Source organism: Xenia sp. Carnegie-2017, unplaced genomic scaffold, assembly GCF_021976095.1.
Source record: "Xenia sp. Carnegie-2017 unplaced genomic scaffold, XeniaSp_v1 HiC_scaffold_20, whole genome shotgun sequence".
Classification (NCBI taxonomy): domain Eukaryota; kingdom Metazoa; phylum Cnidaria; class Anthozoa; order Malacalcyonacea; family Xeniidae; genus Xenia; species Xenia sp. Carnegie-2017.
In genome coordinates this window covers 1,211,999-1,229,725 of record NW_025813483.1, presented here as the reverse complement: position 1 = coordinate 1,229,725, position 17,727 = coordinate 1,211,999, and the positions used below count along the sequence as shown (strand labels likewise).

General features: G+C 35.8%; 3 protein-coding genes across 3 annotated transcripts; all 3 read left to right on the top strand.

Moving 5' to 3' along the window:
* The first annotated feature begins 1,013 nt into the window (after positions 1-1,013).
* On the top strand, positions 1,014-2,405 carry LOC124443398 (tumor necrosis factor alpha-induced protein 3-like). Its single transcript, XM_046993883.1, has one exon. The coding sequence runs from the start codon at positions 1,014-1,016 to the stop codon at positions 2,403-2,405; it is 1,392 nt and encodes a 463-aa protein (XP_046849839.1).
* Positions 2,406-4,973: 2,568 nt separating this feature from the next.
* Positions 4,974-5,590, top strand: LOC124443375 (ubiquitin thioesterase zranb1-B-like). The gene is made up of 2 exons (XM_046993865.1): positions 4,974-5,034; positions 5,109-5,590. Exons 1-2 carry the CDS (start codon positions 4,974-4,976, stop codon positions 5,588-5,590), a joined length of 543 nt encoding a protein of 180 aa, XP_046849821.1.
* An 11,485-nt stretch (positions 5,591-17,075) lies between these two features.
* On the top strand, positions 17,076-17,582 carry LOC124443374 (tumor necrosis factor alpha-induced protein 3-like). Its single transcript, XM_046993864.1, has one exon. The coding sequence runs from the start codon at positions 17,076-17,078 to the stop codon at positions 17,580-17,582; it is 507 nt and encodes a 168-aa protein (XP_046849820.1).
* Positions 17,583-17,727: the final 145 nt, after the last annotated feature.

Below are 17,727 nucleotides of genomic sequence, written 5' to 3'. Positions count from 1 at the left end.
TCAACTGGTGTAAAATTCTACCGAAGTTTATTCCTATAAACACTTTAAGCGATGGAAATTCTTTGATGCATGCAGCTTCACTTGGGGTATTCATGACCGAAGATTAACGCTGAGAAAAACTGTTTATCAAGTTCTGATTGAAGACCAAACAGGTTTGAAAACTTTACTCACGGATTTGATGATGCTGTTTTTATAAAACGGTGAAAATTCACTATTAAAAATTAGTTAGCAGTACGAATTATATCAATTTGAACGGAAACTCTGTTTTGATGACAGATGCTCGTAGCAACGCACCCGCGTTGTCTTGACAACGAAGTGTTAAAAAACAAGGAGCGTTTGTTTTTTATTCATCCAGTAAGAAATTAGTTTACAAAACTCTTTTCTAACTTCTTTATACTTAACTTCTTTCTACTACCTTACATTTTTTTGATTTAAACTATTTTTAAAAATATTTTATCAAATTTTCGGCCAAATACTGCAGCTTTCTTCAGAAATAAACCAGAAGAACATGATGATTTCATATATTGAGCTATCTATCTTATTCACAATGAAATGAACGATTCACAAAAGAAATAATTAGAATATATATTCTATAAGGCTCCGTTTACACTGTACCGGATTACTATCGTAGCAGGTTAAATTTCTTTTGTACTAAAAGGCAGTGAATTTGTTTAACGTCAGAAACACAATCAAATAGACTAAATTTATCAACTTAATAAACTTTTATTCTGTACAGTTACCCCTTTAAAGCAAATGAAGATGTCGTGATAGTGTAAATGCAGCTATAGTGTGTGATCTAAGAATAATAATTCATTAAAATGTTTCATTGAGTGAAAAAATAGTGCTTAAAATAAACAAGTAATTACATCATAGTTGGTTCTTTAGGGAACTCGTTCCCATGGTTTGACATTTTACATAAATTCTCTGTTAAATGAAACAACTAGAAAAACCATGCGCGCTTAATAACTATGAAGTAATCTCTATATCTTAGTCATTTAAACTTCAATTTAGGCATGTATCAGAAACGCTGGCAGTCAGAAGTGAAAAGGCAGTTGGAGGATCAAAATTCTGGTATACCAATGGATTTTGGTATAGAGCAATTGTATGAAGACTGGAAGAAAACTGTTGCTCTTGCATCAATAGCAAAATCAACCCAAAACCATAGTTTTTATTCTCTTGAAGAGATTCATATATTTGCCTTAGCTAATATTCTGCGAAGACCAATTCTGGTGATATGTGACGATTCTCATCGTGGTGCTGGTGTAAACCTTGGTGGCATATACTTACCACTGTTGTCAGACTCCGTGGATTGTATAAAAACTCCTCTTTTGATTGGCTATCACCATGGACATTTTACAGCACTTGTGATGGGAGAAAATAATAAGAGAGGGCATACATTGGCCGATCACAAAATGGTGATGGGAGTACCATTAATGAAACATAATGGCCAGCCTATGAAACTCCGTTGTTTGTTACCAGAGGAAAGAAATTACTCTGATCGTCTAAAATGGGAATATTTAAACTGTTTAAAGTTACATTACACATTTGACAATGAGTGTGAAATGAAAATACTCGTCGCTGAAATAAAAGGTTGTGAACAAAATCCACATGTTTATGGAATGTTAAAAAGATATTTTAAATCAATGGAAGATATACATTTGGAAACATTGACATTGAATCAGCTATCACTTAATGACCAAAGGACAATCACATCATATTCAACAAAACATGAAGGCCATTTTAAAAATAGTAAAGAGCAGAAACCATGTGCCAAGATTAACTGCAGAAACATTGCCAGTATCAATAGCAACTATTGTCATCAATGTAGAAACACAGACAACACACGTATTTGTACTTCTCTTGGCTGTGGTTATACCGCCAACCCAGATTGTGAAGACTTATGTTCTACCTGTTACACAATATTTAAATCTTTACTACACGAGGGAACAAAGACGGCAACTCCTTCAGCGTCACCTAATGATAGATGTTACAATAACTGTGTGAACAAAGGAAATGATGACCTTCGCGGCCTGTGTTATGATTGGTATGGAGAGAAATTTCTAAATTATCGTTCTTCAGCAAAAAAAGATGTCGGACAATCCACATCCACTGTGCAAGACAATACAACTAGAAAAACAACAAACAGTAGAAGGAAAGATGAAAAGAAATTTCATGTTGTTGAAGCAAGTTCATCCACGCGCTCAGTTAACGTTGTATCCCATCCAAACTGTGCGAAAATTTTGCCAATTTCAAGGAAAGTGGAAACGGTCGAGAGAAGATGTCTGACTAAAAAATGTCTGTTCTTTGGTACTCCAGAGAATGAAAACTTGTGTTCACAATGTTATGCAAAGACTCTAAGACTAAAGTCGGAAAAGAAGTCTCAAGGCAGAAAAAAAACGAGATGAAAAGAACAGGAAAATAACGCAACAAGCCATGCTTTGCACAGGTTTCATTACGAGAATGAACCTCGTTATCAGGTGAAGGAATTGTTTGCCAACTTTTCAATACCACCTAGAGGAGGGTTTTTATTTTTTAGTCAATTTTCGTGGAGAAAAGTGCTTCAGCATCTTCATCACCAGCTCAAAGGCTGTGAATGTTTTGGAACAGAAGAAAATCAAGGATTTTTTTATAAATGTTTTGAGTCAGGGAGTATCCGTTACTGTTGGTGTTGATGTAAATCATCCAAGTTAGTAAAGTCCTGAGAAGAACTGTAACTGTTGGTGTTGATGTTAACTGACGTTTTGACAACCTTAGCGGCAATTGACTCTGAAGATGACTACCGCTAAGGTTGTCGAAACGTCGGTCAACATCCACACCGACAGTTATTCTCAAGACTCTACTAACCGGGACGATAAACAATCGACATTTATAATATGAAACATGACAGAAAACATGTTGTGCAATAAAAAGAATAAAAAAATTTTTGTTTCAATAAACACGAAAAAAGTATTGCCATTATATTGGCATAGTGGCTGTTTAACAGAATTGTATCGATATTAGTAACTAATAAAGTAGCTATTAAATTAAATGTATTTACTTACTTATATAAATGTTGGTATACATTGGATGTGACAAACCTCATAAAAGTTCCCATCTTTTCTTATTCATATCTTATATATTTTCTTCATATCATCTCACAAAATATGATCACATCGTAAATACTAAATTAATAGCTCTGAGCTGGAGCATCCATAATCAAGTGCTAGAACAGTAATAATTAATAAAATTAGGGGCCCACATTGGTTTCCTAAATTTTACTTGCTAAAGAAACTAGCTATGATATTAGTAATGGTAATGACCCACTTCTGTATGTCTTTTCCTAAGGGCCTGTTTATATGGAGCCGAGTTACCCGGCTGAGCGAGTTACTCGCCTAGCCGGGTAAATCGGCCCTTATATAAAATGTATGCATTTCCCGTGAATCGTTTATATTATACATCCGAGTTACTCGCTTTGCCGGGTAAATCGGCCCTTATATAAAATGTATGCATTTCCCGTGAATCGTTTATATTATACATCCGAGTAACTCGCTTTGCCGGGTAAATCGGCCCTTATATAAAATGTATGCATTTCCCGTGAATCGTTTATATTATACATCCGAGTAACTCGCTTTGCCGGGTAAATCGGCCCTTGTATAAAATGTATGCATTTCCGTGAATCGTTTATATTATACATCCGAGTAACTCGCTTTGCCGGGTAAATCGGCCCTTATATAAAATGTATGCATTTCCCGGTGAATCGTCTATATTATACATCCGAGTAACTCCCCTTGCCGGGTACTCGGTTTGTGTAAGCGAGTTACCCGGCTAGGCGGGATGAATTTTTCCATATAAACGCATTTGCCGGGTAACTCGGCGAGGCAAGAAAATTGGCTCTGTTGGTACCCATGCGTACTAAGCCTTCTACATGCAGCATTATTATTCATAAACATAAACATATCATAATTTTCAATTTTATATTCACCCATTCCATTTTTGCTGCGAAACTGTGAGACTTTTTAAAATCTCGCGCCTTTACTCCAAGTTAGCACTACCAAACTTCATTTAAGACAAATGAACGGAAGTACTAGCCGAGTTACCCGGTGCCATATAAATAGATCACTTTGTCAAACCCGGTTGAGCGAGTAACTCGCTCAGCCGGGTAACTCGGCTCCATATAAACAGGCCCTAAGATGATTTTGTGTTTTCCTTACTACTCAAATCACAGACATCATATTTCATTTTAAGACGACTTTGTTGGATTGAGAGACTGATAATGAATTTGTTCAGATTCTTAAAAACTACATCTGGTCTTAATACACAACATGAGACTCACTGGCTATAAGTTTTTTTTTATCAAACAGAATAATTGCAAATCTGTATTGACGGCAAAAGAAATTTTTCAAGAGGCTAGAAAAATTGCTCATATGTTTGAACTGGCAATGTTGTGGAAATCAAGCTTATCATAGCGTCAGCATTTTCAATTTCAAGACCTTTTATTTGAGAGGAATACTTTTTTCTAATTTCGCAGGATTTAATGAAGGAGTAAAACGAAAATTGCAGTTGAGTGTATTCAGTGATAACAAATATGGCAAACCAATGTTAAAAAGCCAAAAACAAAAGCTGTTAATGGAACGTCACATAATTTTAAGATAAACTCATTGGCATTTTCACAGAAAGGATTAAGCAATAAAGCTACTTTAGCAATTGCTTTATTGCTTAATCCTTTTCATCATTTTACATAACTGTATAATGACATGTATACAAGCCATGACTCAGATTCGTTACAACAACGAAGAATATTGGCATTTATATAATATAAGCATTTGGCAAAGCTGAAGAAATTGGCATTTTCACAGAAAACTACTTTATTGCAATTGCATATAGCAATTGCTTTATTGCTTATTGCGATACTTCCTGCCAACGAAAAGACTTTACAGATCATTTCACAACGCTGGAGAGGAAAAAACTTTGTTGAAACATAAACGAATTAAACTATGGAAATTATTTGTTGTCTGATAAAAACAATCCGTCTAATTCTTATCAAAGATGTTACAGGTAAGGAACTCGGGTGTGTGATCAGGAACACGCAAAGAACAAATAAGTCCTTATTCATTTAAACTTCATTTTAGGCATGTATCAACAACGCTGGCAGTTGGAAATCGAAAGGCAGTTGGAGGATCAAAATGCTGGTACGCCAATGGATTTTGGTGTTGAGCAATGGAGAGAAGACTGGGAAAAAACAGTCGCTCTTGCAACAACAGCAAGTTTTTACTCTCTTGAGGGGATTCATATATTTGCCTTAGCTAATGTTCTTCGAAGACCCATTCTTGTAATATGTGACAATTTTCATCGTGGTGACTGTGATGAACCAATTTCTGGTGTAAACCTTGGTGGCATATACTTACCATTGTTATCTGACTCCGTGGATTGTATCAAAACTCCTCTTTTGATTCGCTACCACCAAGGAAAATTTACAGAGCTTGTGTTGACAGAAAATAATGAAGGAGTATCATTAATGAAACTTGATGTTCTGCCTATGATACTCCGTTGTTTGTTACCAGAGGAAAGCAATTACTCTGATCGATTACTACGGGAATATATGAACTGGTAGCGAAAACGCAAGCCTGTCATATTGTGGCTAAAATAGATAAGCACTGTGTACATGTGGATAGCCTTGAATGAACGCTGTATTAACGATATAAAATATACAAGACATTCAAAAACTTTAAAAAATATTTTTAGTGAGCTTCCAAGGTGTAATATATTATTCAGTCCAAGATGACTAAAAAAGCGTTTTTACTTGAGAAATGCTCTCTTATGTACACGAGCTTCCCTTTTAAGTAGTCATTATACATACCTTATTTATATTAACTATTTATACAAACATTAATTATGCTAACTATATTAGGGGGTGTTTACATGAATCCGGAATGACTTTCAATCCCGATCGAAACGTGATGTCAATCCGTGTTTACATGAAACTAATTGTTGTTTTTCTTCGCACTCATTTTAACCCATTTAGCCTCTTTATTTACATACGAGCTTCAATTTGCCAGAAGACAATACCCATGGCACATGCGTGCTTCGTCATTAATCACAATATCATTCCAGAATGAAACTCAATTCGCGTTTACATGATTCAGCGTTTTTGCTACAAGTATTTTCTTCCGTCATACACCTATTTTCATCAGTGTAGTTCAAGGGTTCATTCCAACTCAAAACAGGGGACTCGAACATCAAAGCTTCCGACATGAAGTGGCACTTCTGTATGTATCTATTCTGTGGAGAAGTGTCGTCGCTGCTTTTGATTGCATTAACCTATGGAAAAAATTTAGAGATTAATATGGAAAGAAATTACTCCGAATGAAATAACACGCAAACCGAATGAAACTGCTTCGAATGAAATGCTCAACAAAAGAGAGTTTCATTGGCGGATAGCCTTAAAGGCTGAAACACACTGGGCAGTCGCTTCAGTCGCGCGTCCAAAGCGAATTGATGCGCACGCGTCAGTCGCTTGAACGCTAGAAACACACATGCAGCGACCATCGCGACATTTACCGTGGCGTCTATTGAACATGGCGGTGATTTTAGTTTGTTACAGACACAGATATCACTTACACTTTTTATTTTGGCCTTTATTATAGCTACTAATATATGAATATTTACTCAGTACAAACTACTATGTGGAGAAAAGAGAACAAGCCAGTTAAAACACGCCAATATGATCATAGCCCATTACGTGTATGTCGTGGAGAGTCTTATTCTGTGTATTTAGGTTAATGTGTTTCAGTTTGTAGCTCCTATTGTCCCTATTTGATAAGTCATATAAAAACTAAAAGATTCCAGTGTGAATTCACTATATATTGCCTTCGTTTTCCAAGGTATAATCTATAAATTTCGTTATGATGCTTATGACAGGAAATATGATATGCATTTAGCAAGTTAAAATGTATCTATTGGCCAATCAGTGTAAAGCGACTGAAGCGACCAAAGTCAAAAGTTCAACATGTTGAACTTTCAAAGCGACTAGCTGACGCGACTACGCTATTAGCTTAGTAACCACGCAAAGCGGTAGTTTTAGACGCGCGACTAAAGCGACTGCCTAGTGTGTTTCAGCCTTAAGTAACTTAGGCCAAATCATCTTTTTGTAAAAACGCTCACGTTTCTCAATTGTATAATACGTAGTATACCTGGTATGAAATTCTATGTTATTCCACTATTATTCCACAGAAGGTCTTTTCCAGGATAAATTTTGGTCAACATTTAAAGCTAATGTTTTACTTTCTGAAACCTGTGTTATATTTTTTATCGACTTTAATGTTAAATTTAGAGACTTTTCTTCTATTTAGCATTAGTTTTGAGTCGATTACCATGAATTCAGTTTTATCAACATCGAGAGTTAAGCATGGTTACTAACTCTGAATTCATGATAGTTTCGACATCAGTAACTGTTTCATCACTTGCAGTTAAGTAGGTTTGTCTCGTCCCCAAACAACCATTCGAGATGATACGTATATGGAAAGGGAATGATAGGCGTTTATTACATCGCGACAAAAAGTGCCTTCTATTAAAACACGATTCGATTCATACGAATAGAATGTACGTTTATAAATAACATGTTTATTAATAGCATGTGCATCAACCATCGAATCAAACTACGTTGTAAACTCGGTCACATTCACAACAAAGTTCCTCGTCGACTCGAGAAATACAGAAGAGCCAACTGTCGCTTGATAGACTTTATACGCAAGTGACAAAAAGAAATATGCAATATATAAATCGTTTGAGCGCGGTGTTCTGTAAATTTTAGAGATTTAAGCCCAGGCCACACTATCGTCTATATTCACGAAAACGAAAACAAAACGAAAATTCGTGCACGAAGTACATGCCAGATACGACGTAAAATTGCACGCATGTTTACAAAGATCGGCTAAAACGCAAACGGTAATTATTGTTGGATGTGCTTATGTAGTAGCCTTTGCAGTGACAAAACAAGCAAAAAAGAAAAGGTGTCTTCTGGCAAAAAGGTACTCCTTCTGAAGTTGAAAGCAAGCATTTAGCAAGATACTAGATTCACCTCGTGCCATCCTGCCATCTTTGTGTAGTAAAGTTTTAGATTATTAGCCAATTGCATGCGTTTTCGTTAACGAAAAAGTAAAAAATTCAACTCTTCTAATTTGCACGAAAACGAAGATTTTCGTTGATATGGAGGATAGTGTGGCCTAGGCTTTAGATTCAGCGCACAAACGAGTAAAATACGATACACGCGTTCTGCGTATCTTACAGCAAAAAAATGCTTTGTCGAATGAAACCACTTTTTATTTAATACGGAGTAAATAGACAGTTGGTAAATAGACAGTTGGTGTGAACAGTTTTCAACAAATTTTGTTTCAATGAACAAGAAATATTGTCATTCTGTAAGGTTTAAATCCTCATATCTAAAGAACTGTATTGATATTAGTAATATCACAAAAAATTATATATTGATATTGTCCTTAAGTTGCTAAAGTAATTTTAATTGGCATGTCCTAAACAAAGAAATTGTTTGTCTCATTACTTGTTCGTTTACTTGTACCAAATAATTCAGCAATCTCTGCGACTTTATTCTGCGATGATATTGCCTTATTTCCTGGTGGAATGCACGTGTCCGTGTTCCATTTCCGTCAGGAACCATTTCCTCAAACATACATCGTCAGGAAACATTTAATAAGACAGTTCTGCCGCACGTCTTTTTGTAAGTTTCAACAATGATAATTTGATTTAGCTTGCTTGCGTGACTTGATTTTACAACTGAAATGTCGAATAAAAGATGGCAACGTTTTTGTGCAAGAATATTCTTCATTGACTTAATTATTGTGCAATGGAAAAATTTTTGTTTACCGAAACACTTTTGGGCAATATAAAAACAGAATTCTTTTCATCATCTTAACATCTCAACATCATCTCAACATCTCAACAACATCTCATCATCTCAACAACATCTCATCATCTCAACATCATCTCAAATCATCTCAACAACATCTCATCATCTCAACATCATCTCAAATCATCTCAACATCGATGACTACACAGCTAATATAAGTAAATAAATTGATGTATTAATGACGTTGGAAATTATGAATACAAAGATCTTTATGAGTTAATACAAAGAAACCAATAGTAATAACAAAAACGTCCTCGCCAAGATCCACTTGCTGGTTTGCACTAGGTTCAGACCCCAACGATGTAGAAGAGAAGAACTTTGATAGAAAGAAAAAGATAAACGCATTAAACTATGGAAATAATTTGTAGCACACTTATTTTCGCTTGTGCTTGTCTGATAAAAACAATCTGTCAAATTCTTAGATGTGATAGGTAAGGAACTCGGGTTTGTGATCAGGAACACGCGAAGAACAAATAATTGACAGATTCAATAGTTCGTAAATTTGTAATATCATCATAAACGTGAGCACGTTATTTTTTACAACTATATGCAATTTGAGAGAGAGTGTACAGACAGTAGAGAAAGACAAAGATCTTAGTCTTTTGACTGATTTTACACAATTCATCTTTCTCGCATTCAAATCAAAGAATATTATCATCATACATTAACGTAATCATACAAATTGGCATATATAGTAACAAACGCGTTGCATTATTTTAACTTTCTCAACGTACAGAATTACTGTGTATTTGAAAATCTTAAGAGTATACAAAGGCAGTCGAAATTTATTTTTGAATGTCTTGTATATTTTATATCGTTAGAATTAACAGAGTCCATGCAAGGCTTTCCACATGGTATTTTAGCCACAAGTATCACAGGCTTGCATTTTAGCTACAAGTATTTCCGTTATACACCGATTTTCATCAGTGTAATTCAACTTTAAACAATTCAAGTATTCCCGCAGTAATCGGTCTGAGAAATTCCTTTCCTCAGGTAACAAACAACGGACTTTCATAGGCTGACCATCATATTTCCTTAATGAAACTCTCTCATTATTTTCTGCCATCACAAGTTCTGTAAAGTGTCCATGGTGGTAGCGAATCAAAAGAGGAGTTTTGATACAATCCACAGAGTCAGACAACAGTGGTAAGTATATGCCACCAAGGTTTACACCAGCAATTTGGTCATCATAGTCACCACGATAAAAATTGGCACATATTACCAGAATTGGTCTTCGAAGAATATTAGCTAAGGCAAATATATGAATCTCCTCAAGACAGTAAAAACTTGGTGTTGTTGGAAGAGCGACTGTTTTCTTCCAGTCTTCGTTCCACTGGTCGACACCAAAATCCATTGGGACACCAGCATTTTGATCCTCCAATTGCCTTACGATTCCCAGCTGCCAGCGTTGTCGATACATGCCTAAAAAGAAGTTTAAGGCATGAATAAGGACTTATTTGTTCTTCGCGTGTTCCTTATAACACACCCGATGACCTTACCTGTCACATCTTCGGTAAGAATTTGGCAGATTGTTTTTATCAGACAACCACAAACGAAAATATGTGTACTACAAGTTATTTCCATAGCTTAATGCGTTTATCTTTTTCTTTGTATCAAAGTTCTTTCCTTCTTTCCTTCTCCAGCGTTGTCTGAACCTAGTGCGAATCAGCAGCGACCTTGCTGTCAATAATGGTCTTGCTCTTGATATTGATCTTCCATGATGTGATACTTGAGAGAACTGACATGTAGTTTACATGTCAGATACGACGTAAAATTGCACGCATGTTTACAAAGATCGGCTAAAACGCAAACGGTAATTATTGTTGGGTGTGCTTATGTAGTAGCCTTTGCAGTGACAAAACAAGCAAAAAAAAAAAGGTGTCTTCTGGCAAAAAGATACTCCTTCTGAAGTTGAAAGCAAGCATTTAGCAAGATACTGGATTCACCTCGTGCCATCCTGCCATCTTTGTGTAGTAAAGTTTTAGATTATTAGCCAATTCCATGCGTTTTCGTTAACGAAAAAGGTAAAAAATTCAACTCTTCTAATCTGCACGAAAACGAAATTTTCGTTCAAGATTTTCGTTGATATGGAGAATAGTGTGGCCTAGGTTTTAGATTCAGCTCACAAACGAGTAAAATACGATACACGCGTTCTGCGTATCTTACAGCAAAAAAATGCTTTATCGAATGAAACCACTTTTTATTTAATACGGAGTAAATAGACAGTTGGTAAATAAACAGTTGGTGTGAACAGTTTTCAACAAATTTTGTTTCAATGAACAAGAAATATTGTCATTCTGTAAGGTTTAAATCCTCATATCTAAAGAACTGTATTGATATTAGTAATATCACAAAAAATTATATATTGATATTGTCCTTAAGTTGCTAAAGTAATTTTACTTGGCATGTCCTAAACAAAGAAATTGTTTGTCTCATTCTCAAAACGTAATCACCCACGCAAAACATGGGTGATTACGTCTCATTCTGTCTCATTCTCAAAGTTTTGAGAATGAGAATTACTGTCTCATTCTCAAAACGTAATCACCCACGCAAAACATATAACGCATGATCGTAATAAAGTAAACGGTTTGAACCCGGGAATGGTTTGTAAATGTAGATCGTCCTCATTTGACTCTGAAGATGACTACCGCTAAGGTTGTCGAAACGTCAGTCAACAACAACAAAAGCAATCCTTCTCGAGACTCTACTAACCTGGACGATCTACATGTACAAACATAAGTTTGAAAATTTGTAATCCAGGCATTGAATACATAAAAGATAAACGTTTCTCCGGATTTTAAATGATTTTTATTGAGCTTTCGACTCGTTGCTTCGAGCCTTCATCAAAATGAGGATATTTATTTACACGTGCTTTTAGCTTGGAGACGTTTAGAGCGTCTAATTGGATTAGTGGGTGGATTAATGTGATTGGATGGGGAGAAATGCGTTGCCATGGGTTTTGGTGTATATTGTTAAGGCTGAAACACACTAGGCAGTCGCTTTAGTCGCGCGTCTAAAACTACCACTTTGCGTGGTTACTAAGCTAGTAGCGTAGTCGCGTCAGCTAGTCGCTTTGAAAGTTCAACATGTTGAACTTTTGACTTTGGTCGCTTCAGTCGCTTTACACTGATTGGCCAATAGATACATTTTAACTTCCTAAATGCATATCATATTCCCTGTCATAAGCATCATACGGAATTTATTGATTATACCTTGGAAAACGAAGGCAATATATAGTGAATTCACACTGGAATCTTTCAGTTTTTATATAACTTATCAAATAGGGACAATAGGAGCTACAAACTGGAACCCTAATGCACAACCTAAGTGCACAGAATAAGATTATCCACAATATACGCGTAATGGACTATGATCATATTGGCGTGTTTTAACTGGCTTGTTCTCTTTTCTCCACATAGTAGTCTGTACTGAGTAAATATTCATATATTAGTAGCTATAATAAAGGCCAAAATAAAAAGTTTAAGTGATATCTGTGTCTGTAACAAACTAAAATCACCGCCATGTTCAATAGACGCCACGGTAAAAGTCGCGATGGTCGCTGCATGTGTGTTCCTAGCGTTCAAGCGACTGCCGCGTGCGCATCAATTCGCTTTGGACGCGCGACTGAAGCGACTGCCCAGTGTGTTTCAGCCTTTAATATGATTGGTGTTAATAATATTAGAGTGTAGTGTTTTAGTTTTGGTGTTGTTTGTAGTTTTTTTGTCCTTTTTCTTTAGTTGTGAGTATATGATGGGTATGTCGATATGTCTGTTTATTGTGTCGTTGTCTTCACTGTACCAAGCTTCTTTAAATTCGCGTGCGTGTTTAGTCTGTGCGCGTCCGAGTCGTTTAGTTTCTGTCCAGTCGAATGTGTGGTTGTTTCCGTGGGTATGTTCTGCCGGTAGTGAGTTCAGATCTCGTCGTTTTATGGCGTTTTTGTGTTCTGTGAGTCTTGTTTCAATTTTCTTAGATGTTTGTCCTATGTATTTCTTTGAACAGTCTTTACATGGTATCATGTAGATCGCGTCAGTTGTGTCATGAATTGTTGTTTTGTCTTTATGTTTGGTGAATCTCTAAACGTCTCCAAGCTAAAAGCACGTGTAAATAAATATCCTCATTCTGATGAAGGCTCGAAGCAACGAGTCGAAAGCTCAATAAAAATCATTTAAAATCCGGAGAAACTTTTATCTTTTATGTATGTACAAAATGTAGCTCATTCCTTTGTGTCATGGCCCACGCAAAACATAACGCATTTCAAATGCTTAGTCATTATCCTAATAACTAAATACAAACAAATTTTATTAAATGGTAAATTACCAGCTTCTAGAAAATATGCAAATAAAAAATATGCGCTGATAAATGATACAGTAACAGTTCCATGTTTGGTAAAACAAAAAAATAAATTCTAACCATAACATCTAAGCCTTGGGTGAATATATGACACGCGTGTCTCTTACATGCGTGTCTTATCGCGCACGCAAAACATAAACACGTTAATTTTAGTGTGGGGTGTTGATTGTGGTGGTAAAAGTTTCGTCGCAGCTTTCGATTGCAATAAACTATGGAAATAACTTGCAGTAGACCTATTTTCCTTTGTGGTTGTCTGATAAAAAGAATCTGTCAAATTCTTAACGAAGATGTGACAGGTAAGGAACTCGACTGCAGCTAAATTAATACGTGAATTGTAAAGTAGGAAAAGTTAGTAACTTAGGCCAAATCATCTTTTTGTAAAAACGCTCACGTTTCTCAATTGTATGATACGTAGTATACCTGGTATGAAATTCTATGTTATTCCACTATTATTCCACAGAAGGTCTTTTCCAGGATAAATTTTGGTCAACATTTAAAGCTAATGTTTTACTTTCTGAAACCTGTGTAATATTTTTTATCGACTTTAATGTTAAATTTAGAGACTTTTCTTCTATTTAGCATTAGTTTTGAGTCGATAACCATGAATTCAGTTTAATCAACATCGAGAGTTAAGCATGGCTACTAACTCTGAATTCTGATAGTTTCAACATCAGTAACTGTTTCATCACTTGCAGTTAAGTAGGTTTGTCTCGTCCCCAAACAATCATTCGAGATGATACGTATATGGAAAGGGAATGATAGGCGTTTATTACATCGCGACGAAACGTGCCTTCTATTAAAACACGATTCGATTCATAGGAATCGAATGTACGTTTATAAATAACATGCTTATAAGGATGTGCATCTTTTAACAAAAACCATCGAACACCAACCCACGTGGTAAACTCGGTCAAATTCACAACAAAGCTCCTCGTCGACTCGAAAAATACAGAATAACCAACTGTCGCTAGATAGACTTTATACGCAAGTGAGAAAAAGAAATATGTAATATATAAATCGTTTGAGCGCGGTGCTCTGTAAATTTTAGAGATTTAAGCCCAGGCCACACTATCGTCTATATTCACGAAAACGAAAACCAAACGAAGATTCGTGCACGAAATACATGCCAGACACGACGTAAAATTGCAAGCATGTTTACAAAGATCGGCTTAAACGTAAACGGTATTATTGTTGGATGTGCCTATGTAGTAGCCTTTGCAGTGACAAAACTAGCAAAAAAGAAAAGGTGTCTTCTTCTGGCAAAAAGATACTCCTTCTGAAGTTGAAAGCAAGCATTTAGCAATATACTAGATTCACCCAATTAATAAACGACGTGATCGACTGGGATAATTTAACAATTTGATTAAAGAGTTACGAGAACCGAACAAAGAAAACAGACTCATAAAATACTTGCGAGTGTCGACAAATTGTATTTCTCACATCAGATTTATTAAAACCTCGTGCCATCCTGCCATCTTTGTGTAGTAAAGTTTTAGATTATTAGCCAATTGCATGCGTTTTCGTTGACGAAAAAGGTAAAAAATTCAATTAGATTCAGCGCACAAACGAGTAAAATACGATACACGCGTTCTGCATATCTTACAGCAAAAAAATGCTTTGTCGAATGAAACCTCTTTTTATTCAATACGGAGTAAATAGACAGTTGGTAAATAGACAGTTGGTGTGAACAGTTTTCAACAAATTTTGTTTCAATGAACAAGAAATATTGTCATTCTGTAAGGTTCAAATCCTCATATCTAAAGAACTGTATTGATATTAGTAATATCACGATATATATCACGATATATTAATAATATCACGATATATTGATATTGTCCATATGTTGCTAAAGTAATTTTAATTGGCATGTCCTAAACAAAGAAATTGTTTGTCTCATGCCTGTCTCATTCTCATAACGTAATCGTCCAAAAATAAATTCTAACCATATTATCTAAGCCTTGGGTGAATATATGACATGCGTGTCTTATCGCCCACGCAAAACATAAACACGTTAATTTTAGTGTGGGGTGTTGACTGTGGTGGTAAAAGTTTCGTCGCAGCTTTCGATTGCAATAAACTATGGAAATAACTTGTAGCACACCTATTTTCCTTTGTGGTTGTCTGATAAAAAGAATCTGTCAAATTCTTAACGAAGATGTGACAGCTAAGGAACTCGACTGCAGCTAAATTAATACGTGAATTGTAAAGTAGGAAAAGTTAGTAACTTAGGCCGAATCATCTTTTTGTAAAAACGCTCACGTTTCTCAATTGTATAATACGTAGTATACCTGGTATGGAATTCTATGTTATTCCACTATTATTCAACAGAAGGTCTTTTCCAGGATAAATTTTGGTCAACATTTAAAGCTAATGTTTTACTTTCTGAAACCTGTGTTATATTTTTTATCGACTTTAATGTTAAATTTAGAGACTTTTCTTCTATTTAGCATTTGTTTTGAGTCAATTACCATGAATTCAGTTTTATCAATATCGAGAGTTAAGCATGGCTACTAACTCTGAATTCATGATAGTTTCGACATCAGTAACTGTTTCATCACTTGCAGTTAAGTAGGTTTGTCTCGTCCCCAAACAACCATTCGAGATGATACGTATATGGAAAGGGAATGATAGGCGTTTATTACATCGCGACAAAAAGTGCCTTCTATTAAAACACGATTCGATTCATACGAATAGAATGTACGTTTATAAATAGCATGCTTATACGGATGTGCATCTTGTAACTTCAACCATCGAACACCAACCTACGTTGTAAACTCGGTCACATTCACAACAAAGTTCCTCGTCGACTCGAGAAATACAGAATAGCCAACTGTCGCTTGATAGACTTTATACGCAAGTGACAAAAAGAAATATGTAATATATAAATTGTTTGAGCGCGGTGCTCTGTAAATTTTAGAGATTTAAGCCTAGGCCACACTATCGTCTATAAAAGTTATTTGATTAAAGAGTTACGAGAACCGAGCAAAGAAAACAGACTCGTAAAATACTTGCGAGTGACGACAAATTGTATTTCTCAAATCAGATTTATTAAAGCCTCGTGCCATCCTGCCGTCTTTGTGTAGTAAAGTTTTAGATTATTAGCCAATTGCATGCGTTTTCGTTAACGAAAAAGGTCAAAAATTCAACTCTTCTAATCTGCACGAAAACGAAATTTTCGTTCAAAATTTTCGTTGCGGTAGTTTTCGTTCCAATTTTCGTCGATATGGACGATAGTGTGGCCTAGGCTTTAGATTCAGCGCACAAACGAGTAAAATACGATACACGCGTATCTTACAGTAAAAAAATGCTTTTTCGAATGAAACCACTTTTTATTCAATACGGACACTATCAGAGATCGCAGACGTAGATACGCATGTGTTAAAACTATTTTCTCATGTCTGCGGGGACACGTTTATCCCCTTATTCCAAAGAAAGAAAAGCTACTAATATTAAGTAAGAAAGGAAAGAAATACACTGAAAATAGCCGCGAATTAGCATCGAGCAATTGTTCTGTAAGCAGACAGACTATATCAGCCGTTGTCAGAGATTAAAAAAACGATACGCCTATAAAATAGAACGATTAACGTATGATACAAGAACGATACACGTATGATACGAGAAAGATACGCTCATCATACGCAAAATTATGTCAACAAATACGCGAGCGGTACCGTACCCGATTGAGGGAGTTCTCGGCTAGCCGGATAACTCGACTCCAAACAAGCAAGTTCTTATTTATTTCAACTTCATTTTAGGCACTTATCGATAACGCTGGCAGTTGGAAGTCGAAAGGCAGTTGGAGGATCAAAATGCTGGTACGCCAATGGATTTTGGTGTCGAGTATTGGAACGAAGACTGGAAGAATACAGTTCTAACAACAGCAAAATCAACTACACATAACAGCTTCCATTCTCTAGAGGAGATTCATATATTTGCCTTAGCTAACGTTATTCGAAGACCAATTCTTATAATATGTGCCAATTTTTATCGTGGTGACTGTGATGACCAAATTGCTGGTGTGAACCTTGGTGGCATATACTTGCCATTGTTGTCAGACTCGGTGGATTGTATCAAAACCCCTCTTTTGATTCGCTACCACCATGGACACTTTACAGAATTTGTGTTGGCAGAAAATAATGAGAGAGTTTCATTAATAAAACATGATGGTCTGCCAATGAAAGTCCGTTGTTTGTTACCTGAGGAAAGCAATTACTCAGATCGATTACTGCGGGAATACTTGAATTGTTTAAAGTTGAATGACAAAAATGAAAATGGGTGTATAACGGAAATACTTGTAGCGAAAATGCAAGCCTGTGATACTTGTGGCTAAAATAGATACGCACTGTGTACATGTGGATAGCCTTGAATGGACGCTGTATTAACGATATAAAATATACAAGACATTCAAAAACTTTAGAAAATATGTTTAGTGAGCTTCCAAGGTGTAATATATTATTCAGTCCAGGATGACTAAA